The 20,886-nt window shown below is 34.5% G+C and overlaps 1 protein-coding gene across 5 annotated transcripts in view; it reads left to right on the forward strand.

Annotated features, from left to right (window-relative positions):
• The window catches only part of DOCK7 (dedicator of cytokinesis 7), a 185,333-nt gene that overhangs the window by 81,333 nt on the left and 83,114 nt on the right, over positions 1-20,886 (forward strand). For all 5 annotated transcript variants that reach the window (XM_043877727.1, XM_043877728.1, XM_043877729.1 and 2 more), the window contains exons 15-19: positions 8,133-8,250; positions 11,619-11,689; positions 15,441-15,579; positions 16,501-16,602; positions 19,311-19,397. In XM_043877727.1, coding sequence (XP_043733662.1) covers positions 8,133-8,250; positions 11,619-11,689; positions 15,441-15,579; positions 16,501-16,602; positions 19,311-19,397 — 517 coding nt within the window. The remainder of the gene's footprint in view (positions 1-8,132; positions 8,251-11,618; positions 11,690-15,440; positions 15,580-16,500; positions 16,603-19,310; positions 19,398-20,886) is intronic.

Here is a 20,886-nt window from a genome sequence, read left to right on the forward strand (position 1 = left end):
TATTTGTTTGTATATTTTTGTCACTTCAGATGATCTATCTAAACCGTGTTTGTATATAATCACAAAATCCCATATCTTAAAAGGTATTTCATCCTTTTTCTCTGTTATATTCTATATCTCTGTGTTCTAGCCTCTTTCCCCTGTACCCACTAGAAGACCAATAGATTATGTGGTTCCAGTGTCAAGAAACTGTTTGCCCATTATAAATTTTTCTGTAGTTTGTGAATTTGGGAACAATATTCATGATCTAAATTTAATAAAACCTTTCTTTTGATCATTTAGCATTAAGGACTTTTGGATAGAATGGTACAGTAGATGTAGTAATCTATAGTGGTTAAGAGTTTGGTTCTGGAGAGAGACTAGCTGAATTGGAATCCTGACTCTGCTGTTCTTTAGTCCTGTGAAATTAGCTTTTCTGTACCTCTTTTTTCTTGTCTATCAATTGAAGATGATATCTACTTTATTAAGTTTAAAAATTAATATTTTAAAGCACTTAGAGCAATACCTAGTGTTTAGTAAATACAACGTGGTATTATGTACTAGCTATTCTTTTGTAATTAGTAAGTGAGTGCATTTATGTATTAGTAATATTTTATTGATAAATATTATCTAATCTTATGTTAAGATGACATAAGTTGGGAAGTTTTTCTAGAATCTAGGTTTTCTTACTTTGGTCTCTTAAACCTTGTTAAGTACAAGGAATTATTTCTTTTGTTTAGTTTGTGTATACTTTTTCTAAGTGTCCAATATAGAACAATATAAGTATTTCTGTTTGTAAGAGAAATAAAGAATGCAAGTAAATAAAAGTATACAAATACTTCCAGTAGTGAAAAAGAAAAGCAAAACATTTTCCCTTCTTCTTCATTTTCATTTTACCTTTACCACCGGGTACATGTTATGAAATTATAGAAGTGTGTGTTGAACTAGTGAAAAAATTTGAGTTTTCTCCCCCTTTTAAAAGGGATATGTTAGTGTTGTGATCATTGGTCATGAAGGGCGTGTTTTGAAACTTCTCTTAATTGAACTGTCTCCTTTTCTTGCTTGAAACTATTGATCCTGATATTTCATCCACCTTCTAGTTGAGGGGCAATTGAGATGGGCCAGCTTCTTGTCTCTATTGTACTATAAGCTGTTTACTTATAAAGCTGTAAGATCGGTATCTGTTTTTAATTTATATTCCATAGAACACTTCAGTAAATTCCTTACATGTTGGGGAAGCAATAAATTTTTATTGAATGAGTAAGATAATGATAAGTCTTAACATGGGAGTTTTTCAAACAAAAATTTGCATGTAATAGATACTCCTTTTTAGTATTGGAGGTTCTTTGTAATGAATTTGAAAAGTAGTCCCTTCCAGTGCATGAAAGTAACTGGATAATAATACCAAAGAAAGGCTGTGTGTAGGAATTTCTTTTTATTTTAGTTAATGTGCTGGAATATTAACACTTTCTGTTGAAGTTACATTCTGTAACACCTCACATGTAATGCTAAGAGAGATTAGAGGCACTGGTTGCATATTCTTGGTTTATAATATTGTCTTTGGGTAGAAGTAAGTTTGACATGTTATGGAATATAATTTAAATAGTCTAATTACAAGCTGTGGAATAGTGTCAACATGAGAAATGTAATGTGTTTAAACAGAACTCTGACCAGATATACCAGTAACGTTATAAAAACTTAAAACTTTTATGCCAAAGAAAATAAGAAACTAAGCAAAATTAAGACCTAATTTAAGGATTCCCAGTTTCTACGAACTAATGCTGAAAACTTCTTAGCTGCATGGAATTTTAGGACATTTAAGACCTTTGTTTAAAAAGTGAAGCAAAGTCCTTTATCCTTTCCCAGGTTGTGCAATCTTATGGAGATTTGACTTCCAAATAAAACACAAGGCATTTTGGATCTTGTATCCCTATTAATTTGAATATAGTATGTCCCTACTAATTTTTTCCTTTTTTTCAATTTTTTTATTAGTTGGAGGCTAATTACTTCACAACATTGCAGTGGGTTTTGTCATACATTGACATGAATCAGCCATGGTAATTTTTTCCTTTTTAACTGTGGTCATTTGTTTTTGAATTAATTTATTTGGTAGAAAGACTGAAAGTAACTGAGAAAAATATTTATAAATAGAAATATTTATATGAACTAATGAAAAAGTAATACATTAGCTTCCTTTTCCTCTGTTTGCCTAGAACAGCCAATGGAAATACAATGTGCGTTATATATGTAAAAAACTGAAGAGATGAGTGAAATTAATTTTAACATATGTTTTATTTTTCTGATATATCAAAAATTACCATTTTAACATACCAGTATGAAAATATTAATTAGGTATTTTATATTCTTTTTTCATACTATCTTCCAAATCTAGTATGTATTTTATACTTTCAGGATATGTCAGTTAGAACAGGTACACATAAAGTACTCTGTAGTCTCCAGGCAAGAATACTGGAGTGGGTAGCCATTCCTTTCTCTAGGGGATCTTCCTGATTCCAGAATCAAACCCGGTCTCCTGCAACACAGGCAGAATTCTTTACTGTCTGCGTCACCAGGGAAGCCCTGATTCTCACTAGACTGTATTATTGGACAACACAGGTCCAGAAGGTGAGTGACCTTCGAAGGAATCATTTTATTTATCTTAGCTTTTTTTTTCCCATGTCCATTAACTTGGCATTAATAAATGTTTAATTTTATACTGAAAGTACTTAATGTGGAAGCCCAGATATTTGAAAATCTTTAAAAAATAAAAATCCTCACTCTTCACTATTAAGATTTTGGGGTCTATCATACCAGTTCCCTTGGATAACTAGCTAAATGTAATTTTTGTTTAACACAAATGAGAGTATGTTATATATAGCTCATGTTTTTTATATATGTACATTGATTTAAGACTTTTAACATTTTAAAATTTATTTTCATATGAGTGCCTGTGTATTTACCATATCTTTTTAAATGGCTGCACAGTCTTTTTATTATATAGATGTGCCTTAATTTAATCATCTCCCTATTAATGATACTTTAAGTTGCTTGTAATTTTCTGATTATAAACAATATGCATAGAAAATATATTTATATTTGTATATAAATATTTTCATATGATAAGTTCATAGATGTTAACTTTCAAAGTAGATTTCTCTTTGCAGATTATCCTAAAAGGATTGTGCCAGTTTGTATCCCTACTGAAAATATATGAGAGTTTATTTTTTCTCATTAATTTTTACCAATATTTTGAATGAGCAAGACAAAAAATATTGATAAACCTGGTAGGCAAATATATCCAGTTGATTTTGCTGTCTCTCCGCCTTGCTCTTCTTGTGAATTATCTGAGTATTGTCTAAGTCTCCCTCTCCCATGTTTGTTTGTCTCTTCCTGACTGATTTTAGGAATTATTTACACAGGATGGACATTAATTCTCTGTCATCTACGTAACACCAGTGTTCTTCCAGTTTGTGCTTTGTCTTCCGCTTGTGTTTTTGGTATCCCCTGCTCTGTAGAGGCTTTAAAATTTGTCTTTTGTGATTTTTTGTGGTTCATGCTCAGAAATGTCTTACTTACCTATAAAATAAGGTCTCTTTAATGCTTTTCTGTTAGTTTTATTTTTATTATTTAAAACTTGGATTTAATCTAGAATTTATTTTGAGAAAGTGGTGAAATATGAAATCAGCCTTAAAAAAGGCTAGTCAGGTATCTCAACAACTCAGCACTTTTTATTGATCTACCTTCTCTCTGCTAACTTAAAATTCCTCTGAAGGAGTATTACAAATGCAGGTAAAGACTTACTAGGTTTATGTGGAACTTTATTAGCGGAGTTAGTAGTCAAAAGAATGAAAAAGAATCTGGTCTAAATGCGTGCATTTCACCTTCAGAGACAAATTGAATTTAAAATTGTATTGCTTATATTAGAAATTAAGCATAGCTTAGTGTTTAGTTAATTCCCATTTCACTTGAAAATCCAAACTCCAGAAGAGTTAAGTAACTAAATATTTATGTGAGTTCTGTACTATTCATTCATTCAGTCAATGATTTATTCATAGGAGAAACTATCCTAGGCATTGGGAAGAGAGCAGATAGTTAAGGTCCTTGCACTTATGGAGTCTGGCCTTAAGTAAAGGAGATATATAAACAAGAAAAAATACATAAACAAGATAAGTTAGGGTTATTTTAAGCAGATTATTTGAGTTGTGAATGGAATAACAAAGTGGTATGATGTTTGAGAGGGAAAGTGAGTCTTTCTAAAATTTGAAAGATGGAAAGGGACTGGTTATGTCCACATCCACAAAGCTAAAACGGTAATAATCCTAATGCAGAAATTGAGGGGTGGGAGGAAAAAGCGTGATGTGGTTTGCTGTTCTGTGCGTTTTGCCTGTCTATCTTACTTGCAAATTTCTCATTGAAATTTGTGGGCAGATTCTTTAGTTTTTAAGTCCCCTTGTGGGCCCCCAGTGACATTCAGTGTTCATAACATTTATCATTCTGCAGTATAATTATTTGCCTGTTCGATTCTCCCTCCAGATATGAGTTCTCTGAAGTCAAGAACTTTGCCTTTTATCTCCCTTATTTTCAGTATCTAGTATACTGTATACTCAGTAAATGTCACAGTGAGGAATTATAAGCATAATAAAGCCAGTCTGTTATCAAGTGCTTTGGATCCTGTTTTCACCTACCATTTCAGGAGTCTTACTTTCTTGTTTAGTGTGTGCAAACTCTCTCAACTGCATTCTTTCCATTAGGATTTAATCAAACTTCAACCTTTCCAGTCTTAAAAAGCGTCCCAAATCCCCATATTTTGTCTCCAAATATTGCATTATCTTCCTCCCCTTCTCAGCTCTACTTTTCAGAATTTTACTTGCTTCAGTTTTTAACGCCTGCTACTCTTGGATCTTACTTTTTTATGTTTTCGGCCCAAGATTATCAGTGACTTGTGCTCAGTGGTGCCCAGTTCTTTGTGACTCAGGGACTGCAGCCCTCCAGGCTCCTCTGTCCACAGAAGTTTCCGGGCAAGAATATTGGGGTGGGTTGCCATTTCCTCCTCCAGGGGATCTTCCCGACCCAGGGATTGAACCCAGGTCTCTTGTGTCTGCTGCATTGCAGGTGAATTCTTTACCACTCGCGCCATCTGGACTTGATTAATAATTTTTCCTGTAGTGCTAAAAGGGTAAGAACTTTTAGAGCATACCCATGGTGCTTTTTACTGCTACCAGTTATTTCAGAAAAAAGGTAAAGAGTTGGTCTATGAAAGCCTTTTTTGCAATAGCCAAGATATGGAAGCAACCTAAGTGTCCATCAACAGATGAATGGATAAAGAAGCTGTGGTGTGTTTATGTGATGTTGCTGAATTCAGTTGACATTTTTCATTTCTTACCTCATGTGGTCCCTGAATAGCATTTGATGTTTAACTCTTTAATTCTACTTGTGATTTCTTCCTTTTACTTCCATGTCACTGTACTCTCAAGATTTTCCTTCTGCTTCTTTATGGGTGACTGATCAGTCTTCTTTGCAAGCTCATCCTCTTCTCGATGACCACAAGATCTTAGAGTTCCTTAAGACTCCTTTGTTTGAATAACACGCAGTGAGTAATTAAATGATATTTTAGTTCTCTCATAGTTAATGTCCTTGGCAGTGGTCTCAGCATAGGAAAAATGGTATATAGATGCAAGATAGAAAAGAAGAAATAAAAGCCTTGTATTCTTGAATGTGAATTATCACTATGAATTTAGGTATATTTCATGTTAAAAGCATTCTCCCCCTTAACTCTTTCAAAAGAAGAAACAATGAGTAACCCACAATTAGTGGCCTAGAAAAACATTTTCCACTTTATAAACCACAGCTCCTTGGAGAAATAGCTGATTCCAGGTTTGGAAAGAAAGTGTACAAGAAGAGCCTGAAACAGGAAGAGTCTGGAATTAGCAAGAAGCTTTGGAAAACTAGTATGACTGAATCAAAGGGATCATGAGCCAGTTTGAATTGACCTTTTCACTTGTCAAAGATGATACAATTTGAACACTGATAAAGATAGTAACTGCAAACTATTTAAACCTGTTAATATGTTTGGTCCATTAATTTATAAGTGATGCTTTTAAAAAATTGATCCCTTTTAGAGGAGTATAAGGTACCAACTGATTATTTTGAAAACTGGCAGATAATGGAAAAGAATGAAGCATTTATTCTTGCCTCTCCTGTAATGAAAGGTTCACTGTCAAAGCAAATAGTAGATAAGGAAAAGTGAGATAGAGATATCTCATATTTTCATAGAGATACTTCATCTTAAAAATATAGAGACAGTGAAAGAATACTACCTTCTGGCAACCCTTAATGAGTTAGTTGATTTCGGCATGGATCATCATTGTCTACTAATTGTGCAGAAAGAGAAACAACAAGCAGTATTTTCCTCCTGATAGAAGCATACAGTATCATTTATGAAGTGGTCTTGTCCCTGAAATTTGATCAAAGGTCTAGATTCAACTTTCAATTTATAGGAAACACAGAGGAACATGTTAAATGTTACTGCAGGGTGCAGTCAGTAAAATCTAGCCTCTGGAAAAATCTACACAAAAATAATTCAGTTTCTTCAACAAATGCCATAGCAGTGGTAGAAGATGAAAAGACTTCATCACGATCAACTAAGTACCTATTTCTTTCTCTCATAGCTACTGCATACCTCTCTCACAACGCAGCATTGTTTTGAAATGTTCTTGTTTATAGATATCTCCCTGCCATTAAATGTGTGATGACACCTTTTACCTCTTTTTAATCTTGTCATTTTTAACTTTTGACATTTTAAGTATAGTGTGTCTTGATGTGGGTCTCTTTGAGTTCGTCGTCTTTGGAACTCTCTGAATGTCCTAGAACTAGATGTCTGTTTCTTTCCTCAGATTAGAAATGTTTTCTGCGATTATTTCTTCACAATTTTCCATAAGTAGGTTAATGCCATTATGCATCCTGCTTTGGAACCTGCTAATTTTTCGTTCAACGTGCTGGATATCTCTTTCTGCATTAATAAATACTGCTGTACATTTTCATTTCTGGGATTCTGATATGTATTTGTCTTATTAGTATGTCTTAATTAGCCCAGTACTGATGAACATATTTCTTTATAATTCTTTGTAACTATTTCCTAATACAAACAATGTCATGAATTTCTTTGAACACACCCATTTGTACATATGTGTAGTTCTTTCCTTAGACTAGAGATGAGTTTGTTAGGTCAAAGACTATGTTCATTTAAAATTTCTGTATTACCCTACCACCTTCCAGAAAATTTAGGCCTATTTTCATTATCCCAGTATTTGATTAGGAGGGTTTATTATAATACTTCATCCACTCTCAGCAAGCACTAGTCTTCAGGTAAAGTAATTCTCAATCTTTTTTTCAAAAGTTCATTTTTAATTGGAGGATAATCATTTTACAATATTGTGTTGGTTTCTGCTGTATAACAACATGAATCAGCCGTAATCTATTTTTTCTTACTTCTTTTGAAGCCCCCTATTTTGGTGCTTTTTCTTGAATTATTTCTCATCTCCGTTTTGGCAGTAGATACTGCTACCAGCAGCTGTGTAAGATGCGACTGGGCTTATGTCAGTTAATTGTAGAGTAATACGTGATTTTCTCATAGTAGCTATCTAATACTGTTATACCTGCCATATTGCCATATTTGTTTTTTGAACAATAATGTAGAATATTATACCTCTTAAAACCTCGATCACATTTATACAAAAAGCCTTATTTATAAATGTCATCCTATAAGATAATATTAGAACTGTCTTTTAATTTCTTAATAATGTTTCTGTCCTCACTTGTTTATTTCTCAGAAGCCTGTTTTAGAGGAAATAACTTGCATTTTGAAGTCTGACTGAACTGTATTCTGATTTCAGCTTTGCCACTTGGTTCTATGTGAAAATCTCTTAACTTTTCTGGGCCTCAATTCATCTGTAAAGTGGGGATATATTTGATTGCTGTCTGTTTGAATGATTACTCTAAGGATCAAATCTAACATTGTATGTAAAACTAGCATAGTGTCTATAGAGCAAATCTAATAATTCAGTATTTGTTCATTTATTTCTTTTGTAGTGTGTAGTAGTGATACATAGTGTTTTCAGATATGTTCACTATCATGTATACTATTGCCTTCACAGAAACCTTCTCTACATATACCCTCAGAGTCTCAATTTTGCCAACCGTCAAGGTTCTGCCAGGAATATAACAGTGAAAGTGCAGTTTATGTATGGGGAGGATCCTAGCAATGCCATGCCGGTAAGAAATGTTCTTTACAGTTTCTGTTCTTCATATGTGGCTCACATAGACTTTTTTTTGAGGGGGTGGTATCACTTGGGTGGCAGGTCTGAACTGGAAATTAATGTGATCTTGTGAACCGTATTCCTGACTTCATTACTTCCTATACAGGTAGTAATGAGTTTACTTGAAGTCTGATTTATTGAGGACTTGGTATATGCTCGGCACTTCCAGAGATACAAAGATGAATAAGACTTATAATCTAGAGGATATAAGAACAACACATAAGATTTAAAAATAGTGAACTTCAGAAGAGGGCCAAATCAGAATCACCTAGGGTGCTCTAACAGAGGACAGATAGCTCTTCTCTTTGCTTGCATCTGTGATTCTGATTCTCCTCCTTCAGAATAAAAGGGCAGGTAAGGGGGGTGGAAAGTGGTGGGCAGTAAATGGAGGCTGAAAATGCTCTCCCGATAATTCTAATTTGTATGTTTCTTCTCACTTTGGTTGAGAACCTCTGGCAATAGTTCTTAACTTTGGCTGTATTTTACACTCACACAGGAAGCTTTTAAAAGTGCTAGTGCCCAGACTGAATCTCATTCCAGTTACATTATAAACTCTGGGGAGGGATACCAGGCAGATACCATTATTTTTTAAATCCTGCCAAGGGATTATAGCTTCCCTGGTGGCTCAGACAGTAAAGAATCTGCCTGCAATCCTGGAGACCTGGGTTTGATCCCTGGGTCGGGAAGATCCGCTGGAGAAGGAAAGGCAGTCCACTCCAGTATTCTTGCCTGGAGAATTCCGCAGACAGAGGAGCCTGGCTGGCTACAGTCAATGGGGTCGCAAAGAGTCAGAGACCACTGAGGGACTAACACTTTCAAGGGATTAAATTTTTCAGCCAGTACTGAGAACCTAAGGTATGTGCTAATTATTAGAAGATTGATAGTATATAGGGATTCAAAGGCCTAGATGTTCAGAGGGAGAGGATGCCTCAGGAGTGGTTAAAATGATATAGCAGTGGGTCTAGACCATGGGGAAACGAAGGCAGTTCACATTGGAGATTGTTCTTCAGCAGAGGTAGAATGGTGAGTTGCCAGTGAGCCAGAACAACGCAAGATGAGTCAGAAATAGTAGACTGAGGCCAGACTGTGGAGGGTCTTGACTGCCCACATGGTCATTGAGGAGTTGTGGGATACTAATAAATGCAGATTCCATGAAAGTAGATTTTTAACTTATGGAGTAGGAGCATACCTATCACCTGTAGATGTTCACCCTTTGAGAGAACCTTTGTGGATTGAAAATGAGCTAAGAACAGATGCATTATTTACAGTTTTATTTTGACCTTCTATATGAGTCATTTGAATCAAGTTCTTTTGATTTTCTACTTACTAAGAAAATTATTTTCATTTCCACTATAGCCTCAATTTCATCAGCATTGATAGATCTTGATAACAGCAAGCACAAATTATTCATCTTTGTATTCTTCTAGCAGCTTTTTCTTTGCATATAATGCATACTGAGCAATATTTCAATAAATGTAGAATTTACTCTTGAGGTTTGGAATGAGCATTTCATGCTTTTAACTAGCTCTTCATTTCTGCTGAAGGACTGAATGTACCATCATTGTTGATGAAAAGATACTGGACTGTGAAAATAGATGCTTTATTATCCTATATGTGAATGGTCATATGAATTTGAGCTTATGACAGATGTAGTGTATGTAAAATAATTTGTTTTTATTTTTTGCCTAACGAACTCTTCCTTGTCTTAGCATATACATGGCCTCCTCTGCAGCGCCCCAGCTGCATCCAGCCATATTGGCAGTTAGACCACTCTTTCTTTTGGTGCTGCCAGAGTGTCTTCTCACTTTTACAGGCTGCTTCGTTTATGATTTTATGTTTATTTCTTTACCTTGTCCACTAGACTGTGAGCTCCTTGAGGGCAGGGACCATATCTTACTCGTATCTGTATCTTGATGCCTGTCATAGTGCTTGACATAATTGATGCTCAGTTCATGTTGATGAATGATTGCAAATACATGTTAAACGGTCAAAGGAACACTTTCCACTTTATTTCATGCATGTTATGAAAATAAGTTACTTTGTGAAAAACAATTGCTTCTCAAAGGGGGAAAAATGTACTGCATTCCATTCACTTGTGTACTATTAATGTTATGAGACTATAATGCTTTTATGTTTATGTGAATGGCTGGTTTGAAAGAATTTATAATCAGACATTTGCTTATTTTTGTATTTGCTTATTTTTTTCAAATGACTATTAAAATGGGTCTTAAGATAAATTTTGATCATATAACATTGATATGATAAAATCATATATTTCATAATTCTGGCACTGGAACAACATTTTTATTAAAACATAGTAAGATATTCTTAGAAAATTTTTGAAATTAGATATATCTAGGAGAGTCATAATTATTGTATTTTTACATACTCTTAAAAGGACCTGCAAAAAGAAACATAGATATCTGTTATTATGTTCTTTTTATTTAAGGATGGTGCCAGTTAACCCCTTCCCATGAGGAGTAAACTTTGAGTTGTTTTTACCACTTGTGTGATAGAAGTGTGATGACCTGTCCACATACCTATTCATGCAGGTGTAGAATGACTGGCCAGATTTAAAGGTTTAATCTATGACTAGATAACATTGTGAGCGTGCCACGTTGGAATCATAGCTGTGACCTAGACATCAGTAAGACATTTATCTAATCAGCTGCCCTAATTAACCTTAGCATGGTTGGGTAGAATTCACAAGATGGATATATAAGACTGAATTATTTTACCTCTAAAATGTCGCTAAAACTTTTAGAAACATCCAGTCTCTAAAAGGGGTATTTTTTTTTTTTTTAATGTGGTGGATTAAAAAAAGCATAAGTAAGAAGACTGGAGCTCTTCTTTCATTATAGAGTAGCTTACAGTAAGGATACAGAGCTTGGCCAAAATTAGGATATTTTAATATAAATAATTTATATTTGACATTTAGAATGACTTGTTTTAGTAGAGAAGCCACCAACTTGTATAGTAGATATATGTCACCATTCTAGGATCGTATTCTTATATAAATTCCAAATTATGTACTACAGCTCGATTTTAGAATGAATTCTTTACCTTCTTCAAGAAAAAGGAAAGAAATGTACCTTATTGCCCAGTAGATATAATGGATAGAAACTTTCTGAATGTTTGAATGTCAGATGGGTGTGTAGTTGAAAAGAAATTTACAGTTAAGCAATTGAACTTACAGGCACATGTTCTTCATTGGGCTGATTTTGCCCATTGTTCTCAGTTATTAAATCAGACCAATTCTTACATAGATATGAAACATCCAGCATTTATTACAACAAAGTTTCAACATGCTGTTATTTGTTACAGGTAATCTTTGGTAAATCTAGCTGTTCAGAATTTTCAAAGGAAGCCTATACAGCCGTAGTATATCATAACAGGTACTGAATTCAAATATTTCTTTCAAAGTTACTCACTCCTCAGTGGCATTGTTAGCTCTCACATTAGTGTGTTTACTGAATGCTTTGCTGCACTGAACGTGCAAATTCAAGACAGCCAACATCAGAGTTTTAAATTTCAACCTGTAGATATACATTCTCTCCACAGACATCTCAAAGTTAAGACTTTGTATACAAAACATCATTTCTGTCAAATTCTCTGATCCTTTCATTTTTATTATATTATTGATTATCATTGTGGCCTCTGGTCTTTTGGTCTCTCCCTATTGTTTTCACCTACACTTTGTAGTTTCACTTAACTCTTTACTATACTTGCACCCAAGTGTAACATCCAGTAAATTGGTGCAGCATCCAATAAATCTTTGCCTTAGTGACTTTCCATTTTAGTTCTTTGGAAAATTGATTGTTAACTCTGGATGATGTAATTTCTGCTTTCTTTCTCCTCTTCCTTTCTGTTCCTCCTCCTCTACCTTCTCCTCCTCCTCCTCCTCTTCTACCATCCCTACCTCTTCCCCTCCTTCACGTACCCTAACCACTCCTTTTTTTTAATTGGATGCTATTGGAGAAAAATCAAAATTGTGCCCGTTGAGGCTGTCATGAATTGATATTATTTTATCACATGATGAGGCTATAGTATTTTATCTTCTTTTGGCTCCACTACTCTTCGGTAAATTTTGTTGGCATCACTTTTTTACCCTCTCTCCCATTTGGCAGTGGCTGTTTTAAACTTTTCTTCCCCTTCCTTTAGCTCCTACCTCTTTTCTGTTTGCTACTGTTAGTGTTCCTGCTTTATGAAGTCGATTGAGACCATCTAACTTGATATCTGTGAACTTCTGTGCCTTTCATCTCAGATTATCTCTGTGTGGATCTGCCTTTCCTCTGTTATGAAGTTGGTACTGGTCCACACCCTGATCCCTCAGTGTGGATATTTTCATCTCTGCTCTCAAAGAATCTTATCCAGCCTCTTCAGAGTGTGACTCCATCAGTTATTCCTTTTCTTAACATCATCAGTCTTCTGCTTCATTGCCACAAAATTTGTTTCTTACATACTTACAAAAACAAAAGTCTTTATTCACTGCTGTTATGTAGCATGGCTTTTCCTTACCCTCCGTAAAACTTTCTTCTTTCTTACCTTTAGTTTATGACCCTGTCTCGGTTTACTTTTTTTCTGTAATAATTATTCTAATTTTTCTTTTTCTCTAAAACATATGCCTTCCACACAAAACACTGAAGTTTTGCCTTTAACCTTCTTTTTCTATAATATTCTCTCCCTAAATGAACTTTTACATATGCCAGAATTACATTCAATGAAACCACTACTACTTTTACCTTTATGTGGCTTGTCCTCACTCATTATTTTCTGTCTTACCTTCTTTCTGAGGTATAGACGTGAATTTTCACATCTTTCAGGTGCATTCATTTGAATGCCTGCTTCCTTCTTAATTTCCATGTGTTTATTCTTGACTCTCTTCCTAAACCAATCTCTCCCTGTTTTTATTAACGGTACCACCATTTTTCCAGTTGCTCTGACTCAGAATGTAAAACATTCTTAACTTCCTTCTTAATGTCTCTAATCCCATCATCTTTTACGTCTTAATGTTTATATTTCTGCTCCATTACAAACATATCCTGTGCTGTCCTGTGTCTGGGCCTTTCTTGGATCTTTTTTTCTTCTGTAATACTAATTCCCTCTATTTGTTGAACTACTCATAGTTCAAGGCCCATATCATGTATCTCTTCCTAAATGATAGTTCCTTGATCCAAAACTTGAAGTAATCTGTTCAGCTCTTCTCTTGACGCGCTTAGCCTTATATGCTCTATACCAGGGGTCAGCAAACTTTTCTTAAAAGGGGCAAATAGTATATATTTTAGGACTTGTGCACCATCTGCTCTTTTGCAACTGCTCAGCCCTGTTTTGCAGTGCCAAAATAGCCATGCCCAGGAAGCTGTGAGTAAATGGGCATGGCTGTCTGCCAATAACATTTTGTAATGGACCCTGAAATTTAAATTTCATTTAATATTTTAAGTGAAATATTATTTGTTTGAATTTTTAACCACTTAAAAATATATATAAAAATAATTTTTTAGTGTGTAGGCTATACAAAACCAAGTAATGAACTGGATTTGGCCTGTGACCATAGTTTGCCAACCCCTGCTTTATAGCATAGCTGTTAATATATGTTTGTCTTACTTCTGCTAAATATATATTTTTGAGGGTTTTTAAAAATGTTCATCTTTAAAACCACCATAAAAGTCACACAGTGCAGATTAGCCTAATGGTGGCTAAATAAAAATACTTACTGATGAATAACTCTTAGATGTTTAATTTTCTGTAAGAACCTTCACATAATGATTTCAGGAAAGAAATGAACTGAAACACTAAATACCAGGAAAGATATGGAGAAAGAAGGTTGTAATTTCTAAAAGTATCTCAGTTTTTGGCTAAGTCTTTATTTTGTTGCTCTCAGCATTAGTAGAATTAAAATGATAGAGTCAAACACTACTAGTAAATACAACTTTCTCATAATTCAGTGGTGATTAGTAAGTAATAAGATCTATAGCATCTTATATTCACTGAAGTTATCAAATTATCAAATGGCAAGCATCAACTATCATTCTTAAGGGTATTAAAAACTTTATGCCCCTTACCTGTTAGCATTTTTGAAGCTTATTTGAGATGGAAGAATATTTGACTTATTTAGCATCCGAGGAAAATCCCTAGTTGGTGGGATGGCTTTCGCTTTAAAGATAGTTGGAGCCATACAGTTTGGATGTATTTTCATTGTATATAACTCTGAGAGCTACTAACCAAACATGGAAGGTTGGGATGCTAAGGTTCTCTTTTTCTTTTAGCTCTATATCATAAATAGCATCATGACAGTTATTTATGATATCATGATGCTATTTATGATATACCATAGAAATGCATATGCTTATACCACAGAAATGCCCATACGGGCCACTCTCAATAAATACTGAGATGCAAGTACTGTTGGTTTGATCAAATATGATACTTGTTGTGTTCCTATAGTAGCTGTGCACACTTTCAAGCAGTGGGACAGATGCGATTGTGGGTGTTCCCTAATTTTTTTTCTGTTCTTTTTTCTCTTTTCCTTTAAGCTGTCAGTCAATAACTAGTCCATGTTTTTGGTAACATTATTTCTTTAGCAATGGGATAACAAATACAAGAAATTATATAGAGAGCCCATCTTGATACCAGATTGTCTAAACATATCTTTTTTCTTGTTTTTTAAACAGAAGGATAAGCAAATTAGTCTTAATATAAAGCTGTACTGCTATAAAAGAGAAATGTTTTTCTATGGTATGGTTATGAGATACACTATAAAAAACTTATTTTTCTATGTAATACATATCTAGATTGGTTATAAATATAGAAAGCCTTGCCCTAGTTTCCTCTCCTATATAGTTTCCAATCTAATGAAGATTTCAGCATCAAGGTGGTGATTATTAATGAATTTTCAAATAGTAGGTTTACTCAACCCATTAATGAAAATTGGATTAGAAATTTCAGAAACAGTGACAGCTCCCTCATCTGGAAGTGTAGGAGTTAGTTACTTAGAGTTTGGAAATAAAAATACTTTGGACTAGAAGAAAAATTAAGCACAAATCATGAAATTAATTTAAAAATTATTCAGGTATACAAATGCAGTAATTATTTATTTTGAACACATTATTGATTATTAATCTGTTTTGTTTTGTTTTTTGTATGAAGGTCTCCTGATTTTCATGAAGAAATAAAGGTTAAACTCCCTGCTACTTTAACTGACCATCATCACTTGCTTTTTACTTTTTATCATGTTAGTTGTCAACAAAAACAAAATACTCCTCTTGAAACTCCTGTTGGATACACAGTAAGTATATTTTTGTTAAATATTAGCTCTTTGATCATAAAAATAATTACAATATTTAAGATATACTTTGTGTCCATTATCATTTGAGGATTCCTTATCTGATTCTCCACATTGGTTTGGAAGAGTCATTGTAACAAGAAAATGCTCATTAATATAGTTAACTAATGTCATTAATTAACTAACATGTTTGAACACTTAAGTGTTGGTCCTGATTACTGTATATTTATCCAACATTACTGTGTAAATATAACAGTTTTAAGAAGAAAATGGTTTGAATGTAACATAACTAAAAGAGACCTCTAGTAATTAAAACCCCTTTTAATTGCCTTAGTTAAAGCAATTAAAACCCTTGAGTATTTTTTGAAAATCATTGCTTTTGAATTATAAACCTAAGATGAATACATCATACTGTGCTAATCACAATTTTGTCAGAAAGGCATGCCTTCACCCAAAAGAGAAAAACTAACATTTGATTCCTATTTTTGTCTTCAGTTTATGACAGGAATTTTGCTAAATGTTAGAAAATAAGTTTGCCATACTTTTTAGTTTTATTTTTGACATTTACGTCTAATCAAATCTTTCTTTCCCTATTTACATTGGCACATTACCCCAGTTTAAAATTGATTCACTTTATGGCCTTTTTCTACTGCTAACTTTCCTTTGCATAATAAGGACCTGCTGTAGATTTAAATATTGCATAGTTAGTAATAATGGCTTGGGGATCCTTCTCAAGCCATGGGGAAACTTCTTTAGATGAATTATAAAGGCCTAATTATTATTATTACCTACATAATTAAATACCTTGGTATTTAGTGATGTGAGACAAATTTGGCTTATACCAAGTTCTTGAAACAGATTTTTGAAGTAATTAGTATTAATAACAAACATTTAAATTAATATTATTTCTTTTTTATTTAAAAGTGGATACCAATGCTTCAGAATGGACGATTGAAGACTGGGCAGTTTTGCCTACCAGTCTCACTGGAAAAACCACCACAGGCTTATTCTGTACTGTCTCCTGAGGTCAGTATCTCTCATGTTGAAATTCTCCAGAATCAATGAAATGAGTTTTTCATTACAAAGGTAGTTTTCCCAAACTTCTATCTCTAAGTATGTATATAGTGAAGTAATACTATTTTCTCCTATAATTAAAATTACTCTATAGAATACTTCGAAGCATTTATATGTTGTTGATTTCTTTTTTCTAATCTCATATAACACCTTTGAAAGGCAGTGTAGTATGGTTTCCAGGATTTCACTGCTCAGTTGTGTAACCTCAGGTAAGTTTCTTACTCTGCTAAATTGTTGAAGTCCTGGCCCCCAGTGTGATAGCTTTTGGATATGGGGGCCTTTGGGAAGAAATTAGGTTAGATGAGGTCGTGAGGGTGGGGCCTCATGCCTGGTTAGTACTCTGTAAGAAGAGACACTAGAGAGCTTACTCTGTCTCAGCTGTGTGAGGAGACAGTGAGAGAGAGAGAGATGGTCATCTGCAAGCTAGGAAGGGGTTCTCACCAGAAACTGACCATGGTAGCACCTTGATCTTGGACGTCTAGTGTTCAGGCTGTGAGGAAATAAATTTCTGTTACTTAAGTAAACCAGTATATGGTATTTTGTTATGGCAACCTGACTTAAGACACTCTCTCTCTGCCTGAATTCTCTCATCTGTAAATTGAGGAAAATAAGTAATGCCTATCAAAAGGATTGTGTTGATGATTGAATAATTAGTAGTACATAGAACAATGCTGGGCACATGAAGTGTACTAAAGAAATGTCTACTACTATTATGTTATTCCTGTTGCCACACTACTTGTTAGAATATTTTATGAGAGTAGTTCTTACTTTAGCATGCATCAAAATCACCTGGAGTATTTGTAGTAATACCAGTTGTTTACCCTTAGCCCTAGAGTTTCTGATTCGTAAGGTCTGGGCTGGGGTTTGATTATTTACATTTCTTACAAGTGCCTGAATGATATTTATGCTACAGACTTTTTAAAGAAGTATGTGTTCACAGTTTACTTGGGTGTCCTATTTTTAAAGCTGAAAATGAGTATTTTGCATTGTAAGAGCTAGTGTTGTTTCTTGCATTGAGTAGTTATAATATACTCCACCAACTTTAAAAAAAAAAAAAGTTTCAAAGCCTGTATTATTTACCTCAGTAAAGATACCACATTTCTTACCTACATTAATTACCAACACTAATTCAATTAGTGTTGAACTGTAATAGAAAACTGACTTTATTTGGTTGTATTTTCTTCATATAATAAAATAAGAAACCATGGGAAGGAAAGCCTATCTGCCTATTTCGTTGTTGTTGAGACACTCTGTTTTTTCATTTGCTTCAGGGATTTTGTAACTGTCTGTGAGGCATTTTTTCCCTGATGGCAGTTTTCAGGTCCTGTCGGATCTGTCCAGTATCTATGTCATCTGACCATCGGTGTCTGTTGATTGTCTTTTCTCATTTAACTAGAAGTTTTGGTTCTTGATATGACGTGTGATTTTTTTGTTATATCCTAAACTTTTTGGGTATTATGCTGTGACTCTAGAGCTTATGTTAGTCTGTGTTTTAGCAATAGTGAGAAGTCCTATTGCCAGGTGGAGGTAAAGATTCACACTCCCCACTCTGCATGGGGCTTCCCAGGTGGTGCTAATGGTAAAGAACCCACTTGCCAATACAGGAAACATGAAAGATGTGGGTTTGATCCTTGGGTCAGGAAGATCCCCTGGAAGCGGGCATGGCAACCCATTCTAGTATTCTTGCCGGGAGAATCCCATGGACAAAGGAGACTGTTGGACTGTAGTCCATAGCGTTGCAAAGAGTCAGACATGGAGGTGGGATGGGGCTGCGGTTTGTTTTCTTGGCTTTGGCCAGATTAGGGCAATTGTTGGGTTTGGCTAGAGGGAGCAGACTTTTTGTCTTTTCCTTTTAGCATTTCTGGATTACCAGCTTCTCTAGCAAACTAGTCCAGGATACATGAGAGAAAAATAAAACTCAGGAAAACCTGCCTTATAGTTCCTTTGATCCTGAGGTCCCTAGCATATCTGCCTCCTTCTCTCCCCTTTCATTCTCTATGTTTCTTTTTTCAAGTATCATGTTCAGGGTTTTTAGCTGTACTTATCAGGAAGAATAGATATAACTGATGTACTGTCTTTTAAAAATAATTTTTTGTGATATTTTAATTAACACTCTGAGCAATTTATGTCAGAAGAAAATGTTTCCTAATCCTTAAAACAACAGACTTCTGTTGCTTATGAATATTTTAAAGCCAAATTAAAATATAGGAGTGTTTAATATAAAGAAAATAGGATATTATAAACCAATAAGATATTATAGTTGTGAGTTTATTGGCATTAAAAGAGATTCACAATGTGATAGGCAAAAAGCAGGTTTCAAAATAATATGTTTGATATCACCTATGTGAGGGTGTATATAAAAATATATATGTGTAGGGAAGATTTGGAATGATATAAAGGGATATGTTTCTAGGAAGCTAGAATTTTGAAGGCATATTTTCTGCTTTTTGCTCCTTGAGCCTTTTACTTCTCTTGCAGGAAACATTGATTTTGTAATAAGAACAAAATATAAGTTTTACATTTGTTTGTAGTGGATAAAATATATTTCCATAGTATTTTTTCTTACTGAGATATTGTAATTTTTGTTTCATAATTCGTAGTTGTTTCAGCATTCATAATCAACTTAAACATCTGTGATCATTGTATTCAATGTCTTATAGGTTCCCCTACCTGGCATGAAATGGGTAGATAATCACAAAGGTGTTTTTAATGTTGAAGTTGTTGCTGTTTCATCTATCCATACACAAGTAAGTGATGTTTTAATAATTTTTATGATCACATTTCACTTACATGAATTGAACTTAAATCAGTTTTTTCTGTTATGACATTTGAAACTATGTATCAGTTTAAAATGTATAGGTTTAGAAGTAACTTTTTAAAGGAATCAATAAAATATCATTTAATGTCAACAAAAGCAAGTATTTTCCTTTTCAGAATATTATTGACTTCATTTTGAACAATTAAGTGATTTTTTTTTCCTTAAGTTTCTAGAACATAGCAGGATAATTAGAGTTGAAAAACTATTTTCCAGCTCATTTTATTTCTCATAGACTTAGGTACTTCAAATGGAAAAGGTCCTTGGGGATCTCCATATTTTTCTCTGTATCTCTGGAATGTGCGAAGGTCGTCTCAAAGCCTTTGTATTTACTCATTCTGTAACTGGAATGCTTTTCCTCTGACATTCATTTGACTTCTCTTCATAAAGAGAAGCCTTTGCATGTGACTCTTAAACATAGCAGCTCCATCACTCTGGATCGTCTTACACTGCACTCATTACTGCTTGTTATTTTCACTGGCATGCTCTTGTACTTTTGCTTTGTCTCACCTTTCTCTCTCTCTCTTTCCCTGTGCATATATATACATTCACATCCTTTGTTTATGTTCTTTCTCCCATTACATTGTAAGCTCCATGTGGTCAGGGGTGTTGTTACCTATGAAAGAGTGAGCCTTCCTTTCAAGGACTTTACAGTGAAATAGAGGGAAATGCAAAAATAATTATAATACAGTAAAGCTAGTATTATGTTAGATACATGAACTAAATTTTTTCAAGTACAGACAGTTGTCAGTTTTGCTGGGAACTGAGTTGCTGCATTGGTGAGTAGATATTTATCATACATAGAAGAGAAGGTAGACAGTGCAGTTGATGAAAAGCAAGTGGAGGACTTCCCTGGTGGCACAGTGGATAAGAATCTTCCTGCCAGTGCAGGGGACACAGTTGGGTCCCTGGTGGGAAGATTCCACCTGCCAACTAAGCTGGGGTGCCACAGCTACTGAAGCCCGTGCACCCAGAGCCTGGCTGAGCAGCAAGAGAAGCCTCTGCAATGAGAAGCCCGTGCAGCAGAACAAAGAGCAGCCCCCTCTCGCCAAGCTAGAGAAAGTGTGTACACAGCAGTGAAGACCCAGTGTAGCCAACAATAAATAAATAAAGCAAGGGCAGGTCATCTGTTGTGAATGCAATGTAAAGTGCGTGGAAAATCATTATACATGGACATAGAAGACCAGGCTGATAAAAGATTATGAACAACCTTAAATGCCACAGAATTTAGGGTGGATGGTGATTTCTAACTTAAAAGTAAACATGAGAGAAGTAAATTTAGGAGCATACCAAGGGAGTGAAATTATGGGACCATAGGAGTTAAATTTTGAGTTTGAAGTGCCTGTGCACTTCAGATGAAGATGTCCTGTAGGCACTTGTGATGAATGAGTTTAGGATTGGGAGGTAACAGAATAAATGGG

This window comes from Cervus elaphus, chromosome 20, assembly GCF_910594005.1.
Source record: "Cervus elaphus chromosome 20, mCerEla1.1, whole genome shotgun sequence".
Lineage (NCBI taxonomy): Eukaryota > Metazoa > Chordata > Mammalia > Artiodactyla > Cervidae > Cervus > Cervus elaphus.